Below are 21,579 nucleotides of genomic sequence, written 5' to 3'. Positions count from 1 at the left end.
TGTCCTGTCCTTGGCCCTTGGCACGCAAGTCTCAACTCTGCATTTAAAGCGTCCATTTGAAGGAGATACTAAGAGTCTTTCCTTCCCTCCCTCCTTCTTTCCTTCCTTCCTTCCTTCCTCCCTCTCTCCCTCCCTTCCTCCCTTCCTTCCTTCCTTCCTTCCCTCCCTCTATGTGTTTGTATGCTCATGTGTACACACACACAGACACACACACACAGACACACACACACACACACACATGCACACATCCCACCTTGTGTATATGGAGGTCACAGGAGAACTGTGGGGTTCAGTCCTTGCCTCTTATTTTGTTTGAGATAGGCTCTTCCTCCCTGCCACCAAGCTAGCTTGTCTGTAAAGTTCTGGGAATTCTCTGGTCTCTGCCTTTTATCTCCCCTAGGAGCACTGGGATTGCACACACATGCACCTGGCTCGATGTGGGTTCTGGGGATTCAGACTTAGGACTGCATGCTTGCATGGTGTGGTGGTTTGAATGAGAATCCCCCACCCAACCAAAGGCTCACATAGTTAAATGTTTGGTCTCCAGCTGGCTAAAGATAAGTTAGGAGGTGTGGCCTTGATGGAGAAGGAGTGTCACTGGGTGTGGGCTTTGAGGTTTCAGAAAGCCCATGCTATGCCCAGTCTCTCTGTCTCTCTGTCTCTCTCTCTCCCCTCCATTCTTCCCTCTCTCCCCCCAGCCCTCTCTTTCCCTGTCTGTCTGCCTAGGCTCCTGCCTACTGCCAAGCAGGTCATCGACTAGCCCTCTGAAACTGCATGTGAGCCCCCAGCTAATGCTTCTCTTTGATAAGCTGCCTTAGTCTCTGCACAGCAACAGAACAGTAATAGGATTTGTCAAGTGCTTTACTCAGTGAGCTCACCCAAGTCCCTGTTATTTGTTTACTGAATGACTGTCATTCTGAGTAGGTGACATGGAATCCTAGCCTAGTTTAGATTTGTTTTTCTCTAGCGCTAGTGAGCTCCAACATTTTCTTCCAAGTTTACTGGCCATTTGCAGTTCATCTTCTGAGGACTCCTGTTTCACCAGCTCATTTGTTGATGGTGCCATCTGATTTATTGTGGGTTTCTGAGTTCTTGTATACTCTAGGTGCTTACTGCCAGTCAATCAGTCAGTTGTCTGTCAGTCAGTCAGTCAGTCAGTCAGCCAGCCAGTCAGTCAGTCAGTCAGTTAGTTGTCAGTCAGTCAGTTAGTTGTCAGTCAGTCAGTCAGTCAGTCAGCCAGCCAGCCAGCCAGTCAGCCAATCAGTCAGTTAGTTGTCAGTCAGTCAGTTTTATTTTGCTTCCAGCACTTATTGTAATTTAAATGATCACATTTTCTTGTTTGTCTTACATGCTAACCATAGGCCCAAGCAAGCGGTTGCTGACTGTGCCACCCGATGGCTAAACACTCAGCCTTAAAACATGACTGGGCGTGGCACGGGTACTCAGTAGAAATTTCTTCTCTCCCCTCCTCCCTTTCCCAGTAACCTCTCTTCCCCCTCTTTCGGTTCCTTCTTCCCCTCCCTCCATTTCCCTCTCTCCTCCTTCCTCCCAGCCTCCTCCATGCTGGAACTCTCACTTTGGTGTTTAGGCTAAGCTCAAATTCCTAGGCTCAAAAGGTCTTGGTGTCTTAGCTGCTCCAGCAGCAGAGGCAACATCTATGAGCTGATGGCTTGGTTCAGTAGAAACTTCTTGAAAGAATGTGACACTTTATAGAAAACAAGCAAGCAAGCAAGCAAGCAAGCAAGCAAGCAAGCAAACAAACAAACACAACCCAAATCCAACCTTTTTTTTGTTAAACTGGAAAATTCTGATTCACAGAAAAGATGAAAGAGATGTACTACTACTATCTATATTTATCTGGGGGGTGAATCTGGGATTCTGGAAGAAGATGGATTTATGCTAAATTGCTAAATTTTGCCAAGTTTCATGCCCTCCTTTCTTTATAAATATCTATACATGCAAGATCACATATAAATCTCACCCCCTTCCTCCCCAACCATCTGAGAGTAAAATCCTGACTCTATGACATTTTACCTCCAAGTACTTTGCTATGGATCTGAGAACAAGAATATTATCCAAAGAAAAGCAATGGTGAAACCATAGTCAAAGCTATCATAGCTTATATTTAGCTTCTACCTGCTCTGGGCACCCTTCAGGGTGTCACTGTAGGTCTGATGACACACTGCATTTGGTTTTGCTAGCCCCCTCTAATCTAAGACACTTCCCATCATCTTGTCTCTGTGACAATGATAATTTTTAAAAGTTCATTCTAGTTTTCTTAAAGAATGGTCCACAGATGATATATGCTAATAGCTCTGAATTGGAAAAGTGAATCTATTTTCTTTCTCTTTTGTTAATTAATAAAAAATTAAAAAATAAAAGTGAGTTCATTTTTCTGTTTAAAAATTTCTGGCTTGTAGATTACTGTTCTGTTTTTTTTGTTTTTGTTTTTTGGATTTGGTTTTTTCAAGACAGGGTTTCTCTGTATAGCTCTGGATGTCCTGGAACTCACTCTGTAGACCAGGATGGCCTCGAATTCAGAAATCTACCTGCCTCTGCCTCCCAGAGTGCTGGGATTACAGGCATGTGCCACCACTGCCTGGCTAATTACTAACTGTTAAAATATATTTCAAAGGTTTTACTTTGCAGAATAAAGTAAAATGTTCAGGTCAACAGCAAATTCAAAGGTGCAGTCAGTTTCCCTCATGACAGCATGTTCACTGTGTCCAATCACTCTCTGCAGTGGCCTTTCCCACTGGTTTTATTTTAATTACTTTATTTTTTAAATAAAAGGTACCTGTGCACATATATGTGTCTATTTGTAGCCTACACATACATGCATAATTATATTTATTTTTATATTGGAAATGTGTATTACTGTTCCTTGTTTCTTGCAAAGGGAAGCAGGAGACATGGAAGGAAATCCCATTCATGATTTCAGGACCCACAGTGAATGGTTCGCAGATTGGATTCCGGCACAAGGCAGAGAGGGAGGAAGGCAGTGTGAACCTCAAGGACTCTGTGGTCCAGGCTTCCGGGACCTGGTGACATCTTTATGGTGTCTTTGTTCAACAAAGCACAGCTAGGGATATGAATGGCTTCCTTTTTGAAATGCCATCTTTCAAATGATTACTGTAAAAACTGACACATCCTTGAAGCAGCAGCTATTGAAGATATTCCATACACACCCAGAGTCTGAAGTAAGCCTGTGGCAGCACATCTGAAAGCACACACTTACAGATAAGCTTGTGTGTTTGCAAATATCCACAAAGAGCTTTCCTTTAATCTCAGGATGGGTACACCAGGTAGGCAGTTGGGTGGGGTGTTCCTCACACCTTCCTGCCCTCTTCACAGTCACAAAACCTTTTGCCTGAAGGCCATGATTTCCTTCCCTGGGTCAGAGCCTTAACTCCCCTGAAAATAACACCCACTGTTTACAAAGTCAGAGAAAGGAAGAGAGAAGGGGTGCGAAAGGGGAGGGGATGGGGATGGGGATGGGTAGAGGGAAGGGGAGGGGAAATGGAGAGGAGATGAACAGGGAGAGGGAGAGGGAGAGGGAGAAAGCTCAGAAGACAAACAAGGGGCAAAAGTTTCAATGCTGCAGGTAAAGTTAAAGGTAAAACAAGGTCTTCATGTAAGTTATTTTTTCACATTTATTTATTTGTGTTCATGTTTGCACATTAGAAGACAATTTTCAGGAGCTGTCTTCACCACGTGGGTGAACTCCACCAGGGACTGAACTCAGGTCATCAGACTTGGCAGCAAACTTCTATCCACCACGAGATCTCACAGATGCTGAATCCTCTCCTCTCATTGATCAAGAAAGAACAATGATCTGCCTTCCTCCACTGTGGGAGTGGTTTTGAGTGAGGCTCGCATGTAGCACAGGTGGGCCAGGTGCTGGCCAAGGTCCAGGATGACCTTGAACTCCTGATGCTCCTGTCCTATGTCTGGAGAGGCAGGATGACACACTTGTGTACCATCACCACAGGTTTAGAAGGCACTCAGGGATTAAGGCCAAGGCCTTCGGTGTACTAGGTGTACTACTACCTGCTGAGCTACTGTACCTCTTATGCTTGCACATCAGAAGGGGTAAAGGAAATCTGGCTTTGCCTCTTGGGTTGATTTTCATTTAACTACCGAGACTGAACACAAGTACATTCAGCTGAGATCCAAAGCTTAAGTGTTTAGGTACCGTGAGAGGTCTGAGCAGCAAGAAGGATCCAGGAAAGATGGTGGCACACACCTCTGGAACAAACCCATGAGTGGGAGAACCTTTCTATATTTCCAGTGCTCTGATTCATACTTCACCTGATCTTCCTTTTCTTCTAATAAGCCTGAGTTACTACTACATAAACAAAACAGTGGGCTTGGCAGTGTGTTAGAAAATGCAGTCAAACAAAACATCCATTGTTTTCCCATCATTCAGCATTTCACACTTCAACATGCCCTTCTGCCCCCCCCCCCCCCACTCATGCACACACTCAGATCCGTAGTTCCTAATCAGACTGGGCTCATACTGAACATGTAATTGCTCCTCAATGAACCCGCCCCTTCATCACCTCTCATAGAATATGCGGATCATAACTAAGTTTTTCCAGTTCTCCCTCAATGTCTTTTATCACTGTGTTGCCCAACCCAGCCATCACCACCGCACCAGTTACTGCTTCTACTATCTGAGGCCCTTACATTCTGTTTAATCTGTCCAGACCCATTCCCAGGCCACTGGTTTCCTGGGGGGGGGGGCGGAAATCTGGCTGTTTGTTTTGTAGAATCTCTCTAGATTTGTCTTGTTGTTTTTTTCATAGTGTTAAGTTTCTTCTTCTAATCCTTGTTTTTTTCTGCAGTTAGCAATTACATCTAAAGGTGTTAAGAGATGAAGTTATATATGGAGGATGATGCGCATTTCATGGACATTTGTACCAGGAGACTCTCGACACTTGACACTCAACATCAGTTAATCCACTAGGGAAGAAGCACAAACCATCAGTGCTGACTTAGCATGAAGACACTCAGGTCCTTGGAGCTTCTTTGGAGGTTCTAGCAGAGGAGTGCAGCTACTCATAAATCCTTGACTGAAGAATGGTCCTCTATCAGGCTAAGGGTGTCCTCTTAGAATGAGTATGCAGCTTTGGGAGGGGCACATTATGGACCCGTGAGCAGAAAAGGGGACAAGTGTCTAGCCAGCCAGATTAGCTGACTCAACCCTGATGAACCCTGAGGTGGCAGAAGCCAGGCCACCATCATGCCTGACTCTGATGCTTCAGTGTGCAGATCCGACTTCTCCCTGTGACCGAGGGGTCAGGGAAGAAGAGAGGAAGGGAGACAGAGGGAGGCTGTGTACCGTGGCTCCCCTTGGAATTACACTAGTGCTCACTAATCATTTGCCATGATGGTTTTGAATTTTAAAATTTCATTTATTTATTTTTTTGTGCGCATGTTTCTCATGTGTGTATTGGGAATTAACATTGTTTAACAATAACTTAATTAATATTAATGCCTTCAATTGCCCAATAAAGAGACCCAAGCTAACAGAATGGGTCAGAAAACTGGATACATCTTTTTGTTGCCTGTAAGAAACACTCCTCATGGTCTACACTAGACACTACCTTAGAATAACAAGTGGTTCTTGATCTGTGGGTTATGACCCGTTGGAGGTTAAATAGCCCTGTCACAGGGGTCCCCTACACATATGATTCCTAACAGTAGAAAATTACAGTTATGAAGTATCGATGAAAGTAATCTTATGGTTGTAACATAAGGAACTTGTATTATTAAAAGGCCAAAGCATTAGGAAGGTTGAGAACAACTGTTTTAAGTAGAAACATAATGCTCTATGAGATTGAAGTAAATAAGAATCTCCCAACTAAAGCAATGCTAGGCCCAGAGGGAGTCATAGAGGATTCTACCAGATGCTCAGATACCCCTTAAAGTGTTCCAGAAGACAGAAAAGGAACATCTCAAATTCTTTCACAATGCCACCATTCCCGATACCAAAACCGACAAGACTCCAACCAAAAAAGAAGAAAACTATAGATGAACATAGATGAAAACACTCTCAAAAATACTTGTGAATTGAGTTCAAGAATACATAAAAAAGATCATCAATCATGATCAAATAGCATTCATCCCAGAGATGTTCAAGTATGTAAATAAATGAACATAATCCAGCCTATGAACAGACCAAAGGACAGAAACCACATGATCATCTCATTAGATGCAGAGAAAGCCTTTGGCAAAATCCAACACCGCTTCACAGTAAGTCTTGACGAGAAGACGGCACAGGGACATGTCTCACCATAATACAGGCAATACACAGGAAGCACATCGCCGACATCATCCTAAAGAGAAAAACTCAAGCATTTCCAGTAAAATCATGAGTAAAACACGAATATCCACTCTCTCTCCCCTTTCTTTGTGTCCTAATATTTGGTCTACTGGAAGTCCTAGCTAGAGCAATGAGACAACTGAAGGAGATGAAGGGGTACACAAAACAAAGGGAAGAGTCCAAGTGCGCGCGTGCAGTGTGTGTGTGTGTGTGTGTGTGCGTGCTTATGAAGATGGGATTCTACCTCATCCCAAATATTAGTGGGACATGCTTGTCACCCTTCTGTCATCCCTTTTCAGGCATGGTTCAGTCTGCAGGTCCACTTGCAGATGCAAGAGACCCACACATTGTCCATAGAACTCAACGAGAAAGAATGATAACACAAATGTTAAATTCCTTCACATAGTCAGTGTCCACCTTTACACAGCCAGATGGCAGCTCCTTTCCTTCCTTCTCTACCTTGTCTTCAAGAAATGAGCAAAACAACTATAAAGGAGAATTTGTAAGACATCAGAAGGAGCCCTTGAGAACCCCTCACCCCCTTCAGTGCTGCTGAGGATTGAACCCAGGCCGGGTGTCTGCTAGGCACATGCGCTACTGCAGCTCACTGAAGTGACCCACATCCACCCGCTCTGTCTTGTGCCACTCAGCATGGCCTGATGCACAGGTGTAGCCACCGTGCATACGAATGGATGCTGCTTTCAGGAATGATGTCATCTCTCTCACTTTTAGGAAGAATAATCTATCATCTCATTTTGTATAGAAGGAAAAAATAAGAAAAAAAACAATGGAACAAAAAGATGGCTTAGAAATAAAAAGGAAACACGAAAAGCAGTGATATTTAGTACTATCTTTTATAAAGAAAACATAGAATTAAAGAGTAAAGACTTGAACAAAGTAAAAGCCTGCGGCAATCAACCTTCATCCTTTTCAGACTTTGTCTAAACTTAGGAACCTTGCATGGCCACCGCCCAGCATTTCTCTTCCCTCTCAGGCCAATGTTTGGCTCTGTTGGGAACAGCTGTTAGTATTTCTCTTTGCTGCCAGTCAGTCAAAAAATGTGCTCCTGTTGGAGGCTTGGCTCTAGCCCACCTAGCCGCTGAATGCATTAATGTTCCCATACCCAGGCTTCCCCAGACTGCGTGGAAGCCCATCTCAGTCAGCAAAGTGCACAGTATCCCTAGCTAGCCCCAAAGGGGCCCAGTGTCCCTCAGAGAGACTGTCAACACATTTCAGAAGGCTATGGCGCAGTGATGACTTTTACTCTGCACACCAAGTCAATGGGGGCAAAAGGCTCACGTCTGGGGTAACAGGAAACCAAGAGAGCCAAGATGCAATTGCTCCAACTTTCAAAGCCAATCCTTTATGTGGCCTATGTAGCTTGAGGATGTGGCTAAGAATTAAAACAAGTAACTCAAATGGTTGGCATTTATCAATTCAAGCACGTAAGGTCTATGTTCCTCTTGTGCTCCTGAGAACTGAAATCACTTTCTTTTTAAACTGACAATCACACATCACTCCCTGCCTGGTTATGATATATATATATGTTTTTTTGGATTTGGGGACAGGGTTTCTCTGTATAGCCCTGGCTGTCCTGGAACTCACTCTGTAGACCAGGGTGGCCTCGAACTCAGAAATCCGCCTTCCTCTGCCTCCCAGAGTGCTGGGATTACAGGCGTGTGCAACCACTGCCCGGCAGGATATGATATATTTTATTTAAAAATTCCTGAATTAATTTCCTGGGTCACAGCGTGTCCATCCTACCAAGATTCCAGGTGTCCACACCATGAGAAGGATGTTCTTCAATGGCTTTCTGTGTTTATGACTCTTCACACCAGAAATGCTGCGAACATGCTTACAATAGAGCCGAAACTTGCAGCAGTCTGGTGACATTCCAAGTTTTGAACAGAATGTGAATCCATTAAGATTATTAGGTAACTTTATTGATATCCTCGAACCTGCGCCAGATGTTAAAACTGCCAAAGGAAAGACAGAACAAAGATGGCTCCAGGACTCCAACCTTTGAATGCTTTTGTGTGGAAATTGTGTTTTTGTGATTCACTTCAGAAAAATCACACCATGCTTTCCCAGTTTAATTACAATCTCAGTTTTCAGGAAGCGAAGAGAAATAAAATCTCCCTTCCATTCCGCGTTTAGCCCACACAGCTCCCACTTCCACTGGCAAGGTGGGACAGGCAGGAGCAGGGATAAGAAAGCTATTCCAAGCAGCGCTGGATCAAATGGAGAACCACTACACTACATCACGAGTGACTCACCCATCCACTCAGGAGTGATCAGTCGGCAGCCACGAAGCCACGAAGCCACGCTAATTGGACAGTGGCTTCTTGCCAGCTCATGTTGACACGACCTACAATTCCCTGGCTGCCAGCTGCTGTCTCCCAATCACACCTCACACCTTTTTTTTTTTTTTTTTGTAATCTGGTTGGGAAGTGAAATAATTTTTCAAAATTCTCTCAAGTGCTATTTAACTTCTTATCACGAATTAAAAGTTTAATTAAATACTCTGTTAGAGGCCTGGGTCCTATGATTAAATATGACAAAATAATAGTTATGATTACTGATCAAGCAAGGAACTTTATAGCTCTGAACTTTGCCTTTAAAGCTATTATTAACTTTAATTGAAACAGCTAAGAGTCTCCATTATAGGACAAAGAAGAAAACGTAAGGGATATTTTGTTGTATATAAAGAAAGGTTTTAAAATGAACTAATATACATATTATTTTACAAAATTTAATTTGCATGACACTATGGTTCAATGCCTTGGCCTTGTTACAAATCTGTATCAAATTCTGATCACTGAGGTCACTTTATATCAAGGATAAACAGGGACGATTCGAAGATTCTCTAAAAATGCCTTTGAAATCGGGTCACTTAAAAATACTTTTTATATGGGTCTTGCTTTTTGGTATATCCAAGTCCTGCCACTATGCCAAAAGAGGAACATATTTCTGAAAGTTTCTTTAAATAGGATGCAGTGGCCTCGGGATTAAAAAAGAGAGAGAGAAAAAAGCAACAGGTTTGAAAACAGCTTATGTGTCTCATTTAAAATTAGCTGTTGCGGTGGCTGTCCACACCGGCCCCTCCCTGCTGTCACCAGCTTCCCAGGGCCTCCAGAGACAGAGTCACAGTAGCCTGAGCTCCCTGCCAGCTCCAGGCTTAGCTTTTGTTCACCCCATTGAGACAGAGGCCCTGATTTCAGGGCTGGAAGTCACCTCTGCCTTACTATAAATAAATTCTCCCTTCAGGCACTTCAGAATTACCATCGCTTGATTCTAACACTTGGAAACTTCCCACTTGCCTGTAACTCGTTGCTCAGAATATTTTGCCTTTCTTATTTATTTGCTTTTCTTTCTTTCTTTCTTTTTTTTTTTTTTCATCTGCTGCCAAGTCTCACTAATGCAACTTGGAAAATTGCACCACAGCTTTTAATGAGGATTCTGTGCTAAGAGCCATTTCACCAGAGAGGGCTGCTCCTTCCTTTTATGGGAATAATAACACCTACTGTTTCTATAGCACCAGCCTTCCAAGAAGTTGAGCATATCATATTTCATTAATCTGAATGGCAACCTGCCTGTCAAGATGGGATGTAGCACTGCTGCTCTCTGCATGCTCATATTGAAATCGAGGTCATTAAATGAAATGATTTTCTCAGGACTGTAAACGCCGCAACAGTTAAGGAGTTGTGATCTCTCTCTGTCTTGCCTACTATGCCTATGCTCCGGGTTACTGTGTACCCACAGTCCTCTAGGGTCCTTTGCTCTGTCTCCTGTGAACATGGAAGACATCTTCTTAGAACTAGGGGTGCTGACAGAACAAGGAGCCACATGCTTGCCCTGGGGCCTCTTCTGGAGTCGCGTGGTTCTCTCCTTTCCTGATAGTTTACCTCCCACTTCTACAACCCGAGCGTCTCCCCTCAATTCCTGGCCAGCAACACTACTTTTCTCTCACCCCAGCATGAACCTAGAAAATTTCAAGGATCAGAAACCTGCAACATAGGGTCAGACTCACAGAGCAACCGTGCGGGTCTGCCCCACCACTGAGAAGGCTACACTTCACAGAGTTGAGTCTGTTCCTTGGTCAGTGGATTGCATCCTTTCCTGTGTACCCAGGGATATTCGTTTTGTTTCCTACATCATTAACCAAGGTTTCGTTTTCTTCTGGGAAGTTTCCATTAGCTTGAATATTGGGATTGTTTAGCTCTACTGTAGTTACAAATCAAAGGTTGAGGATTTTTTTCCTTCCTTTTCTTTTTGAGATGGAGGCCTTACTATGGCCTGGCTGGGCTCAAATGATCTTACTGCTTCATTTTTTACAAGTGGCTACAGGTCTGCTCCGCCTTGCCTGACTAGAACACTCCATTTTAATGGCTTAGCATATTAAGCCCAATTCTTACTCATGTCAGATGTGATTTGACGGAAACAGAGAGGCTCCTGCTTGCAGAAGGCAACTGCTAATACACGACTCGCATTTGGTCACGGTGCTGGGCGTAAGTGACAAATGAGTGCATAGCTTTACCTGGGACACCTAAACCAACACGTCAAGGCTCAAGGAGCACAGAAGAAGTGGAAGAATATAAGTGTGACACAGTGAGGAAGCAGGTGAAGGAACGTGGCTGTCCTTCTCCGACAAGGCCAATGGAGACCTGCACAAGGGTAGGCCCTCCGACGTTTCCTCATGACTCGAGGAGGGTTTATGAGGCCCCATTCTTCCTGAGGAGCATGACTGTTAAGGGTTGCTGCTGGGGTGAAGTGGGTAGCATCTCACTAGTATGCTCAGAGGGAAAGGGTCATGGAAGCTGAATATAATTAGAATACACTGTGTGTGTGTGTGTGTGTGTGTGTGTAAAGTAGTGGTTTGAGCCAGATGGTTGTCCTCCAACAGTGACTAAGGGATTCTGGTTTCAGCTTCACTAAGTTCTTGGACACCAGCTTCATTGATGGGAAAAAAGGATCCGGACCTACTTTTAGCAGCCTCAGACTAGAAGTGCCAAGTGAGTCCATCATCACGCCACTGGCTGCACTTACTGCCTACTTGGTTATAAGCATAGCTTTTCTTTGTGGGTCCAGGAAGGGAAGGGAAAGTGGGTACGGCAAACCTTGGAACTGTTGGCTGTGGTGTGCAAGCCTGCTGGAGTCTTTCCTATCTGACAGATAAGCTGTCCCCACCCCCCACAGCTCCTGGCCCAGTTCTCTGCTCCCTTTAATGAGAGCAGCCTTAAGTCTGCTGAAAGGAGGCATTCTTTCCTGCGGAACACGGGTGGGTCTGTTTCCCCTTCCACTGCATCTGCCTGCCACGCGCTCAGTGAGGCAGGCCGCAGGCAGCACCCACGACTACTTGCTGAATGGCCCTCAATACTCTGATGTTCCAATCCTGACTCCGGGTTAGATTTTGCCATGAGTTTAATGGGCACATACAACTTTGCACTAAATGATTCTACTTGGATGTCAACAGGCATCTCAAACTTCACACACACACACACACACACACACACACACACACACACACGCCAAGCCCTCTGCACCCACAAACTCACTCATCTTGACTGATCTCAGCTAATGGTGGCACTATCCCTTCATTTCTCCTTTCTTTCTCTCCCATCTTACATCCAACCATCTCCAGAGCAGCACCAGAATCTGGCACTGCCATCTTCCCTGCCACTGTCAGTATCCTCATGCTATGTCTTACTACACCAGGATCTATTTCTCCCTTGGGGCTCCATCTATGTACAGGTACACAGTCATCAGAATACTCTCTTGGGAACCTCTTCAGTGGCCTCTCTGTTTATTCTGTGCAAAGGTCAAGTGTTTAGTAGGGTCATTAGTAGGGTCACAGACTGGCTTTATCACCTCTCTGGCAGGATGTAATGTGGCTCCATCCCACCCTTCTGGTGCTGTGTCAGGCATTTGGGACTTTGAGCCCCTGGACCCTTCCCTGTCACTCCTCTGCCTCACTCCCTCGCTCACCCACTCACTCTGCAGCTGTCAACATGGCTGATCCTTCACCTCCTGCCTATCGGTCCTCTGAAGCCAACCTTGCAACAGGCCTTTCCCGACTTTCCTGTTTAAGATCTCAATACCCGTGATGGGACATTCCACGGCTCCCGCCTCTCACTTTCCCTGCATCTAACAGGCACATTTGATATCTATTCATTCTCTACCTACTGGATTGGAAGGGATGCTCACCCAGATCCTAGAATGGCGCTTCCTGGTGCATGATACGACCAGGATAAGTGTTTAATGAATGGGTAAACATTTGAGGAATGGGGCCAAGGAGGTTGACTGCTTGAGTCTTCACATCAGAGGCCCAGAGGTCCGACTGCTCTGTCCAATGGCTCCCTTTATCATTTTGTCAGGCGAGTGCTGATTGACAGGGGAGCTGGAAGGGCTGGTGCCGTGCTCAGGGGTGGGTGAGTGCTCCGCCTTTCTCATTGGGTCCCACTAGACCACGCCCTTCTCTACAGGCTCACCCAGGCTGAAGGCTGAAGGCACCCTGTGCTTTAGCATTAAGAGCTTCTCATGGCACTACACATGACAGGGGGCATCCAAAGATAACCATGGCTGGCTTACTGCTTCTTTGAGTGTCTTAAAACACACTTTTATAGTCTTATAAAAGCTGTCTGGAGAGACACCATCATGATCTTGCTGTGGCCTCTGTGCTTGGTGGCACCATCAAGAAAAGCGTCACTGTACCCTGGGACAGGCACCTTTTCCATGGTCCTTTTGGGTCAGATCCACACAACCCCCCTCCCAACCCCCTTTGAGGAGGAAACTTTGAGACAAGGTCTCACTATTTAGGTCTACCTGTCTTAGCCTTGAGCCCACTGAGATCTGGCTGCCTCTGCTTATTGAAATTAAAGGTGTGTGCTACCATGCCCATCTATCCACCCTACTTTTTTTTTTAATAATGAGAGAAAATTCTCCAAAATTGTTGAGGGGTAGAAGTCAATAGACTAGCATAAGTCTAAAATATCTATAAACATATAGCTAAAACATATAGTTATGGAGAGAGATGGCTCAGCAGTTAGGAGCATTGACTACTCCCTCAAAGGACCTAGGTTCAGTTTTTAGTACCTACAACAAGAGGCCCACAACTGCCTTTAACTTCACTTCTAGGGGGCCTGGTATCTTCTGGCATATGTGAGTGACCAGCATGCATGTGGTCCATAGACACACAGATGCACATGCATGTGGTCCATAGACCCTCACACAGATGCACATGCATGTGGTCCATAGACACTCATACAGATGCACATGCATACACATGCATAAAAATAAACAAACAAATCTTTGAGAAAAAAATCAGGCTATCTGCAAGACTATTCTCAGTTCTACCCATAACCGTCCCTGCTGTTTGAACATCAGAGGACAAAAGAAACAAGGCAAAGAAAGTTGTGGCATTAAGAGAGTAAGAAGATACCATAGAAAGCATTGACTCAACAGTCAAAGAAAATGCAAAATGCAAAAAAGCTCCTAACCCAAAACATCCAGGAAATTCAGGACAAAATGAGAAGACCAAACCTAAGGATTATAGGTAGAGAAGAGAGTGAAGACTCCCAACTTAAAGGGCCAGTAAATGTCTTCATCAAAATTATAGAAGAAAACTTCCCTAACCCAGAGAAAGAGATGCCCATGAGCATACAAGAAGCCTACAGAACTTCAAATAAATTGGACCAGAAAAGAAATTCCTCCAGTCACATAATAATTAAAACACCAAATGCACTAAACAAAGAAAGAATATTAAAAGTAGTAAGGGAAAAAGGTCAAGTAAATATAAAGGTAGACCTATCAGAATTACACCAGACTTCTTGCCAGAGACCATGAAAGCTAGAAGATCCTGGGTAGATGTCATACAGACCCTAAGGGAACACAAATGCCAATCCAGGCTACTATACCCAGCAAAACTCAATTACCATAGATGGAGAAACCAAGGTATTCCATGACAAAAACAAATTCACACAGTATCTTTCCACAAATCCAGCCCTTCAAAGGATAATGAATGGAGAACACCAACTAAAGAAAGGAAACTACACACCAGAAAAAGCAAGAAATTAATCCTTTTAACAAACCAAAAAGAAGAGAGCCACACAAACATAACTCCACCTCTAATAACAGGAAGCAAGCATCACTTCTCCTGAATATCTCTTAATATCAATGGACTCAATTCTCCAATAAAAAGACATAGACTAACAGACTGGATACATAAGCAGGACCCAACATTTTGCTGCATACAGGAAACTCACCTCAGACACAAAAACAGACACTACCTCATTTCCATTCCCCAGGAAGCCAGCAGACTTCTGAGAAAGGGTGCTGAGCTCACCCCTTCTTAGGACACACAGCCAATTCCTATCCTCTGCACTCCACAGACCATGGACTAAACTTCAGGACTTTGAGGCCACTTCTGGGATGGTGAGCATCAAGCCCCAAATGTTTTCCGTCCACAGTTAAGGAGCTGTTTGCAGAGCTATCTATAGTGTCACGAATAGTGGCAGACCTGATCTAAGATGCCCAGAATATCAGTCACTGTCTCCCCTTTCACACTGATAAATGATTTGTTCAATTACAGAACAGAGGTACTACTCATCCCCCACCCCTCTGTGTGTGTGTGTGTGTGTGTGTGTGTGTGTGTGTGTGTGCACATGCCACACCTTTGGTCTGGAGACTGTTAAGGGCCCTTTCTTTCTGGCAATCATGAGTCCGGGCTTTGTAGGGCTGGAAGGTACTTGGGTTTTTTTTTTTCCAGATATTTTTTCCAGTAACAGAAAGCTGTGTAACACACGGATGTAGATGACAGAGGCACTGTATGGACAGCAGTCACTTTATAGGGCTAGAAGCAACAAGACCAATACACAGCCAACTACTCACTCTTAACTAATGTAACCAGACTAAAAAAATAGACTTTTACTGGCTGTCCACGACTGCAGTCAGTGTCCTGTTACCCTGTACAGACGTGAGCAGTGTATGGAAGGAAGCCTTTGTATCAAGGGTTTGATTTGAGAAGGAACTTCAGGCTTAGTAACATTTATTTATACCCTGGTTTCCTTCACATTTTACTGGACAGGTATTGTATTTTGATTCATAGGTTAAGGGCTTCAGAATTGTAGAGATTCTTAAAAGTAAGAACCTGGCTCTGCGCTTAGAAGGAAGAGGCAGGCAGATCTCTGTGAGTTCGAGGCCAGCCTGGTCTAGGACAGCCAAGGCTAAACAGAAAAACCCAGTGTGGGGAAAAACCCACCAAATACACACACACACACACACACACACACACACACACACAGAGAGAGAGAGAGAGAGAGAGAGAGAGAGAGAGAGAGAGAGAGAGAGACAGAGAGAGAAAGGGGGGAGAGGGAGAGGGAGAGGGAGAGGGAGAGGGAGGGGGAGGGGGAGGGGGAGGGGGGGGAGAGGGAGAGGGAGGGGGAGGGGGAGAGGGAGAGGGAGAGGGAGAGGAAGAGGGAGGCGCAGAGAGATTAGTAGACCAGAATCCAGGTTATAATTGCAAACAGAGTTGGGGTCTTATATTCTAGGAAGTATGAGGTAGTGCTAACACAGTCATTGAGGAAAAACTCACTACATAAAGTAGAACTTCTTTTGTGTATATACTGTAATATCTAAGTTTTGGAAATTAGTAATATAACACACATATGAAATGGCTCTCAAAGATACAACAATAATAAGAAGATAGTATGTGTCACCTCCTCCTAGACTACTCTGCATAACTAGAAGTCTTGTCACTATTTCCAGAGAATTCTAGAGTTGGACTGAGTGAGGAAGAGGTTCTTGTTCCCATCTAGGGAAGAAGGACATCTGTCTGACCAATATCTGCTGCAGGATGGGCTCAGCGCTTCACATTGTTATCTTGGTGAATCCCAGTAGCAGTTTCCTGATAGCTGTGCCTCCATTTAGAGCAGACTGGAACTGCCCATCCTGCTCAGGACCACACCACAGCTGTCATTGCTCTGTCTTCTTCTCTTGTCACTAGCTATAACAGTCTGCTACATGACTTGACCTTGGCTACCTATCTCAGAATGACTGATTCTTTCCCCTCTCACACTTCTGTGTAGGAACCGGGAATGGAGAAGTTGATGGTGACTATGACAATGGGGTGGCTACGTGAAGACGTTTCAGACTTTAGCAGTTCGTCAGCTGGGCATCCTTCTGCCCCATGTGGGGCTAGTCACAAATGCAATCTAGCAAGGGACTGAAGTCTGGTGTCTCTTCCACCCCAGGCGTCTTGTTTTTATTGCTGGGGACTGAACGTGCTGGGCAAGTGCTCTCTCGCTGAGCTGCATCTCCAGCCCCTTTTCTGTTTCTCTCATGTTAGGTTTGAACGCGTTTTGGTGGTATAGCTGTTCACTCCGCCACTCCCTACTTTTTACGAGGACCTACTGAGTCGTTGATATCATTGCTATGTCTCTGAAGGCATCTGGGTTTGTGATCCTAGGACTGAGTGGTAGCTGTAATCATTAACTCCTTCCATTTTGACTTATCCTATAAGACTGTTGAGAAGAAGTTGCAAAGGTGACCCTGGCTCTCATATGCAAGGACGTGGACATGAGCTGTGTCCTTACAGGCTGTGCAGTGTATAGCTTGCAAATGGCTGCGGGAGGCTCTGCAGTTGTATCATATGTTTCCCCACACTGGGTTTTTCTGTTTAGCCTTGGCTCTGCAGTTGTATCATATGTTGGTGTTATGCAGAGGATGCACTGCCCTGCACACACAAAGCTCAAGGGCACTCACATTAACCCCAGTCTCCCGAAAAATATGGAGACTCAGAATGACTGAAGAATCATAAGCAGTTTGAGGAGTGACCAGTTTAATGGTTCACCATTGTGACACCCATCTTTTGGGTCCCTGCCTCTCAAACCACCCGACTGTCACCTCTGCACAGAGCAAGCCTTGCTATTCATGTCGCCAAAGTACCAAAATGACTGTTGTCACCGAGGCAGTTAAGAAACCTGAGTAGGGGATATTTTCAATCCTGATGAGAAAAGCAAATTTACACTTCTTAGAATCTCACTGCATTAATGGTGAGAACTCATAGTCGCTTTGTTTTTCTCCTAAGCAAGGAAGGTCCTGTGAATTTTTTCGCTGTTTTATTCTCAGGGGGAAATCTAATGATCCATTTGAAAGAGAGAAGAAATAGCAGTGATTCAAATCCTACACAGAGGCCTGTGTCAGACTGTGGTTGAACTAAATTCAAAACCCGAAGTACAAGTGAACTAGAAACTCTGAGGGCTTGGGCCCCAGGTGAGGCTCAGTTCCCTTAAAGAAGCGCACTCACTTTGTATTCATGCCTCTGAGGCTTCAAGTGTGTCAAACAGAAACTGATTATGCCACAAGCCCATGTGTGAGTGAAGTGACATGGACACGGGTGACGTGGTCATCAATGTGGCACAGTGCACGTGTGACTTCCACCTCCTCCTCTGCCCGCTTTTTAAAAAAGTCAATAAACCTCCTGTAACAACCCCACAAACACCCCGAATCACTCTACCTCCTCAGGCAAGCTGACCACCAAGTCATCTTTCGTCTGACCAACCAGCGCTTGCCAGAAGTATTCACTGCACGCGGCCAGCACAGCCCGGTGGGCTCGGAATTCCTTCCTCTCCACAATCAGCGTCACGTCACAGAGAATGTCCTTCTTCCGTTGGTCATTGAGGCCCAGGAGGATGTTGGCACAGTGGACTGTGGACTCATACACATACATGGGGGAGTCAGGCTTCTCATCCACAGACATGCCGTTCAAACCCTGGAAGAAGGAAAGGCTGGGTGAGTGTCCATTAGAGTGGCAGAGAAGGAAAAAAGACCACCATAGCTCCCAGGTCTCCGCCATGAGCTTGGCAGAGGGAGCGGGACTGCTAAACGCCACAGTCATTCTGGGTTGGCAAAATGATGTCAGGGGTGTCTGGGAGGCTGCAGCCTATTGCTTCTTTTCTAGGCATCACATCTCTTGTCCCTGCATCTTTTAATGAAGCACCTTAACACTGCGTAGTTTTGATTTTGTTAGGAGGCTAGAATGGAGCTTGTGTATATAGTCTAATTAAAACCTGAGATTTGTGTTAAAAGGGAACAAATCATTTTGAAGTATCTGGAATTCTGTTTTGACAAAGTACATGCACGTTCCTAAGCTGAAATTTGGCAAAGATGCTAAGTAGACTAAATATTTAATCATGAGATATGATTTAATGAATGCACTAAACTGTATGTAGGCTGCAATCCCATCCACCCACTACCCTTCACGGCAGAGTATGAGCAGTCAGTGCAGTGGTCACTCTGGACTCAGATATGGAATTGTGCTGCATCTTTAAGGAAACAATACTGCAATAGGAACCATGAAAAAAGATGTGCTCAAAGTAATATTATTTTTACAAAGACTTCTTTCCTTTAAATCTATAAACATGTTTAACTGGATTTCCTTTAATCCTGGGAGTGATTTTTACAATGCACTGCCCATAACTGAACCAAAGGCTGGGCTTTCAGTCATGCTTATTACTAGCACAAACCCCAGTAGCAAGTCCTCCTTTCTTCTAGCTTCTGAAAACAGCTTTAGTATATGACCCTGCAATATTTGCAGTATGCAATTGCCATTTTGATGGAAAGCCATCAATGCAATTAAGATTAACATCCCATCACCATCCAAAGTCTGCTGTAGCCCTTACACCTCGAAGTAGCCCTGCATTCACCACTCGGCTTTCTGACAACATGTTTGTCGCTTCTAGAGTTACATTAAGATGAAATGTAATCCAGTACAGCCATTATGGAAACCAGCACAAAGACTACTCTTATGATCCAGATGTGCGATTCCTGGGTATACACCTGAAGGTCTATCTCGTCTTGCATATCTGTGTTTACTGCAGAACTACTGAAATGGCCAGGAAGTGGGAAGAGTCTAGATGCCAATATTACAATACAGATTAATAAAGAAAACATGTTGTACATATGCAATAGGTGTTATTCAACATTAAAGAAGAATGTCATATTATCAGCAGGAAAATGTGTGGGACTGGAAAGTGAAAAAGGTCAGACTTGGAGAGACAAGGCTTGCACACGTTCTCTTATATGTAGAATTTAGATTTATGTATGAAATTAGAAGCTGTCTTGCATTCTATCAGACCTTCAAAGAAGACCTAACACCAATACTCTTCAAACTATTCCACAAAATAGAAACAGAAGGAACACTATCCAATTCCTTCTACGAAGCCACAATTACGCTGATACCAAAACCACATAAAGATCCATCAAAGAAAGAGAACTTCAGCGGTGGTGGCGCACGCCTTTAATCCCAGCACTTGGGAGGCAGAGGCAGGCAGATTTCTGAGTTCAAGGCCAGCCTGGTCTACAGAGTGAGTTCCAGGACAGCCAGGGCTACACAGAGAAACCCTGTCTCGAAAAACCAAAAAAAAAAAAAAAAAAAAAAAAAAAAAAAAAAAAAAAAGAAAGAGAACTTCAGACCAATTTCCCTTATGAACATCGATACTCCACACCTTTTCACTTGCAGTGCTCAGAATCCCAGAATCCCTGGTGGGGCTAAGGGGACTCCATAGACCTGAGGCTAGCCTCGGTGGCCATGCAGCAAGAACCTGTCAGAGAGAAAGCAGGGGAGTGGCCAGGAGAAGAGAGGAGGGAGGGAGAGAGGGTGAAGGTGAGGGTGAGGGGACGGATGGAGGGGGGAGGGAGGGTTGGGAGGGGAGAGGACAGAAGAGAGGAGAGGGAGAGAGCAGTCTGGCACCTCAGTTCTGTTCCTCCTTTCCTCTCTGCTTCAGACTTTCCCTACTGTGTACCTCCCTTCCAAGCAGCGTGACTGTGGTGAGCACTGGTGTCCTCTCCTTCCTGTGTCTGTGGGAACTTTCACATCTGATGACACACCAGCCATCATTTTTTTTCCGAGTGCTTTTGCCAATTATTTTTGCTGTCTAATCTACTCTTTTCCTTAGGACGGCCCAGGACTTGTCAACTGGAAACTGTCTACAGTTCAGACTGCCCTGCTCATTCAAATAGGGCTCTGTTCTTTTTCTCTTTTTCTTACATTCCAGCCTGGAAGGTCTAGATTTTGGCAGTCTTTTCTTCTGCAACGTCTACAATTTGAAAACTGTAATCGTTTTCAAAGGCAATGTAATTTCTATCTCATTGCGACCTCAGAGATAGATATAGAAGCCTAACATGGGTGTTTTACAGTATCTTCCATGTCTCTGCTTAAGATTTTTAACCTTTTGACTTAACATGAAACAAAAATCACAATCACTACTGCATGGTGTTTGGAACGTGCATGGGCTCTGGCTCAGATCCCCCCACTACAACCCTCCTTTCTTTGAATTATTGAACATACTTGGCTGGATGCCAATCAGCCAGTTACATTATGGGCTAAATTTTTTAAGATAATGGATATTTTGGGTTATGACAAAGTTCTAAGCTTTGTTGCAGGACAGAGATTAGGTTCTGGGAAGCAGTTTGAACCTTTCAGATTGTGCATTCGAGATTGTATGAAGAAGAGCGTGCAGTCGGGGACGCCTTTCTCCTCACTCCATCCATGACACTTGTGAGCTCTGTACTTCAAGGCTGTTCACTCTGGGGCTTGCGGTCTGGCTATGAAGAACAGACAGGCATTAACCCCAGACTTCCTGAACACTAAGCTACCTCTCCAGGGAAGCCCTGGAAGCCTGTTTGCATTCGTGAGCTCAGCAGACCTCTGAGGAGCACTGAAGGGAGATTTTCTGCACCCTTTGGGGTCCTCGGTGCAGCTCTGTTCTCTGCTCCACTGTTTTCTGTCTGGCCACAACCATGTATCCAGACACTGAGCTCTGTCCACTTGACGTTAGAGTCAAAATGCCTTGCTTTCCTTTTGCTCCATGGTCTTCAAACTCTCAAAGCAGTGTTCTGGCGTTGGAGCCTTTGCTGTCTTTGGGGGGCTGCTATTCTTTGCCGTCTAATCTCTAATGTGAAATGTCACTGATATGTGTGTTCATGCTCATGTGTGCATGTTCATGCTCACAAAGAGGCCACAAGACAACCTCAAGTGTTGTTCATAAGGAGTCATACACGTTGTGTCTGTCTGTCTGTCTTTCTCTGTGTGTCTGTCTCCCTTTCCTCTCTCTCTCTCTCTCTCTCTCTCTCTCTCTCTCTCTCTCTCTCTCTCTCTCTCTCTCTCTCTGTGTCTCATTGTCCTAGAGATCACTGATTTGTCTGGCCAGTGAGCCCCGGGGTTCGCTTGTCTCTAGATGCCCAGCACTGAGATT

At 44.7% G+C, this 21,579-nt stretch overlaps 1 protein-coding gene across 9 annotated transcripts in view; it reads right to left on the bottom strand.

Moving 5' to 3' along the window:
- Nucleotides 1-21,579, bottom strand: part of Bach2 (BTB domain and CNC homolog 2) — a 353,635-nt gene that overhangs the window by 60,770 nt on the left and 271,286 nt on the right. For all 9 annotated transcript variants that reach the window (XM_052176178.1, XM_052176184.1, XM_052176180.1 and 6 more), the window contains one exon: nucleotides 17,841-18,095. In XM_052176178.1, coding sequence (XP_052032138.1) covers nucleotides 17,841-18,083 — 243 coding nt within the window. In that variant the 5' untranslated portion in view covers nucleotides 18,084-18,095. The remainder of the gene's footprint in view (nucleotides 1-17,840; nucleotides 18,096-21,579) is intronic.

Source organism: Apodemus sylvaticus, chromosome 3 (genome assembly GCF_947179515.1).
Source record: "Apodemus sylvaticus chromosome 3, mApoSyl1.1, whole genome shotgun sequence".
In the NCBI taxonomy this organism is placed as follows: domain Eukaryota; kingdom Metazoa; phylum Chordata; class Mammalia; order Rodentia; family Muridae; genus Apodemus; species Apodemus sylvaticus.
This window is presented reverse-complemented; position numbering and strand designations above follow the sequence as displayed.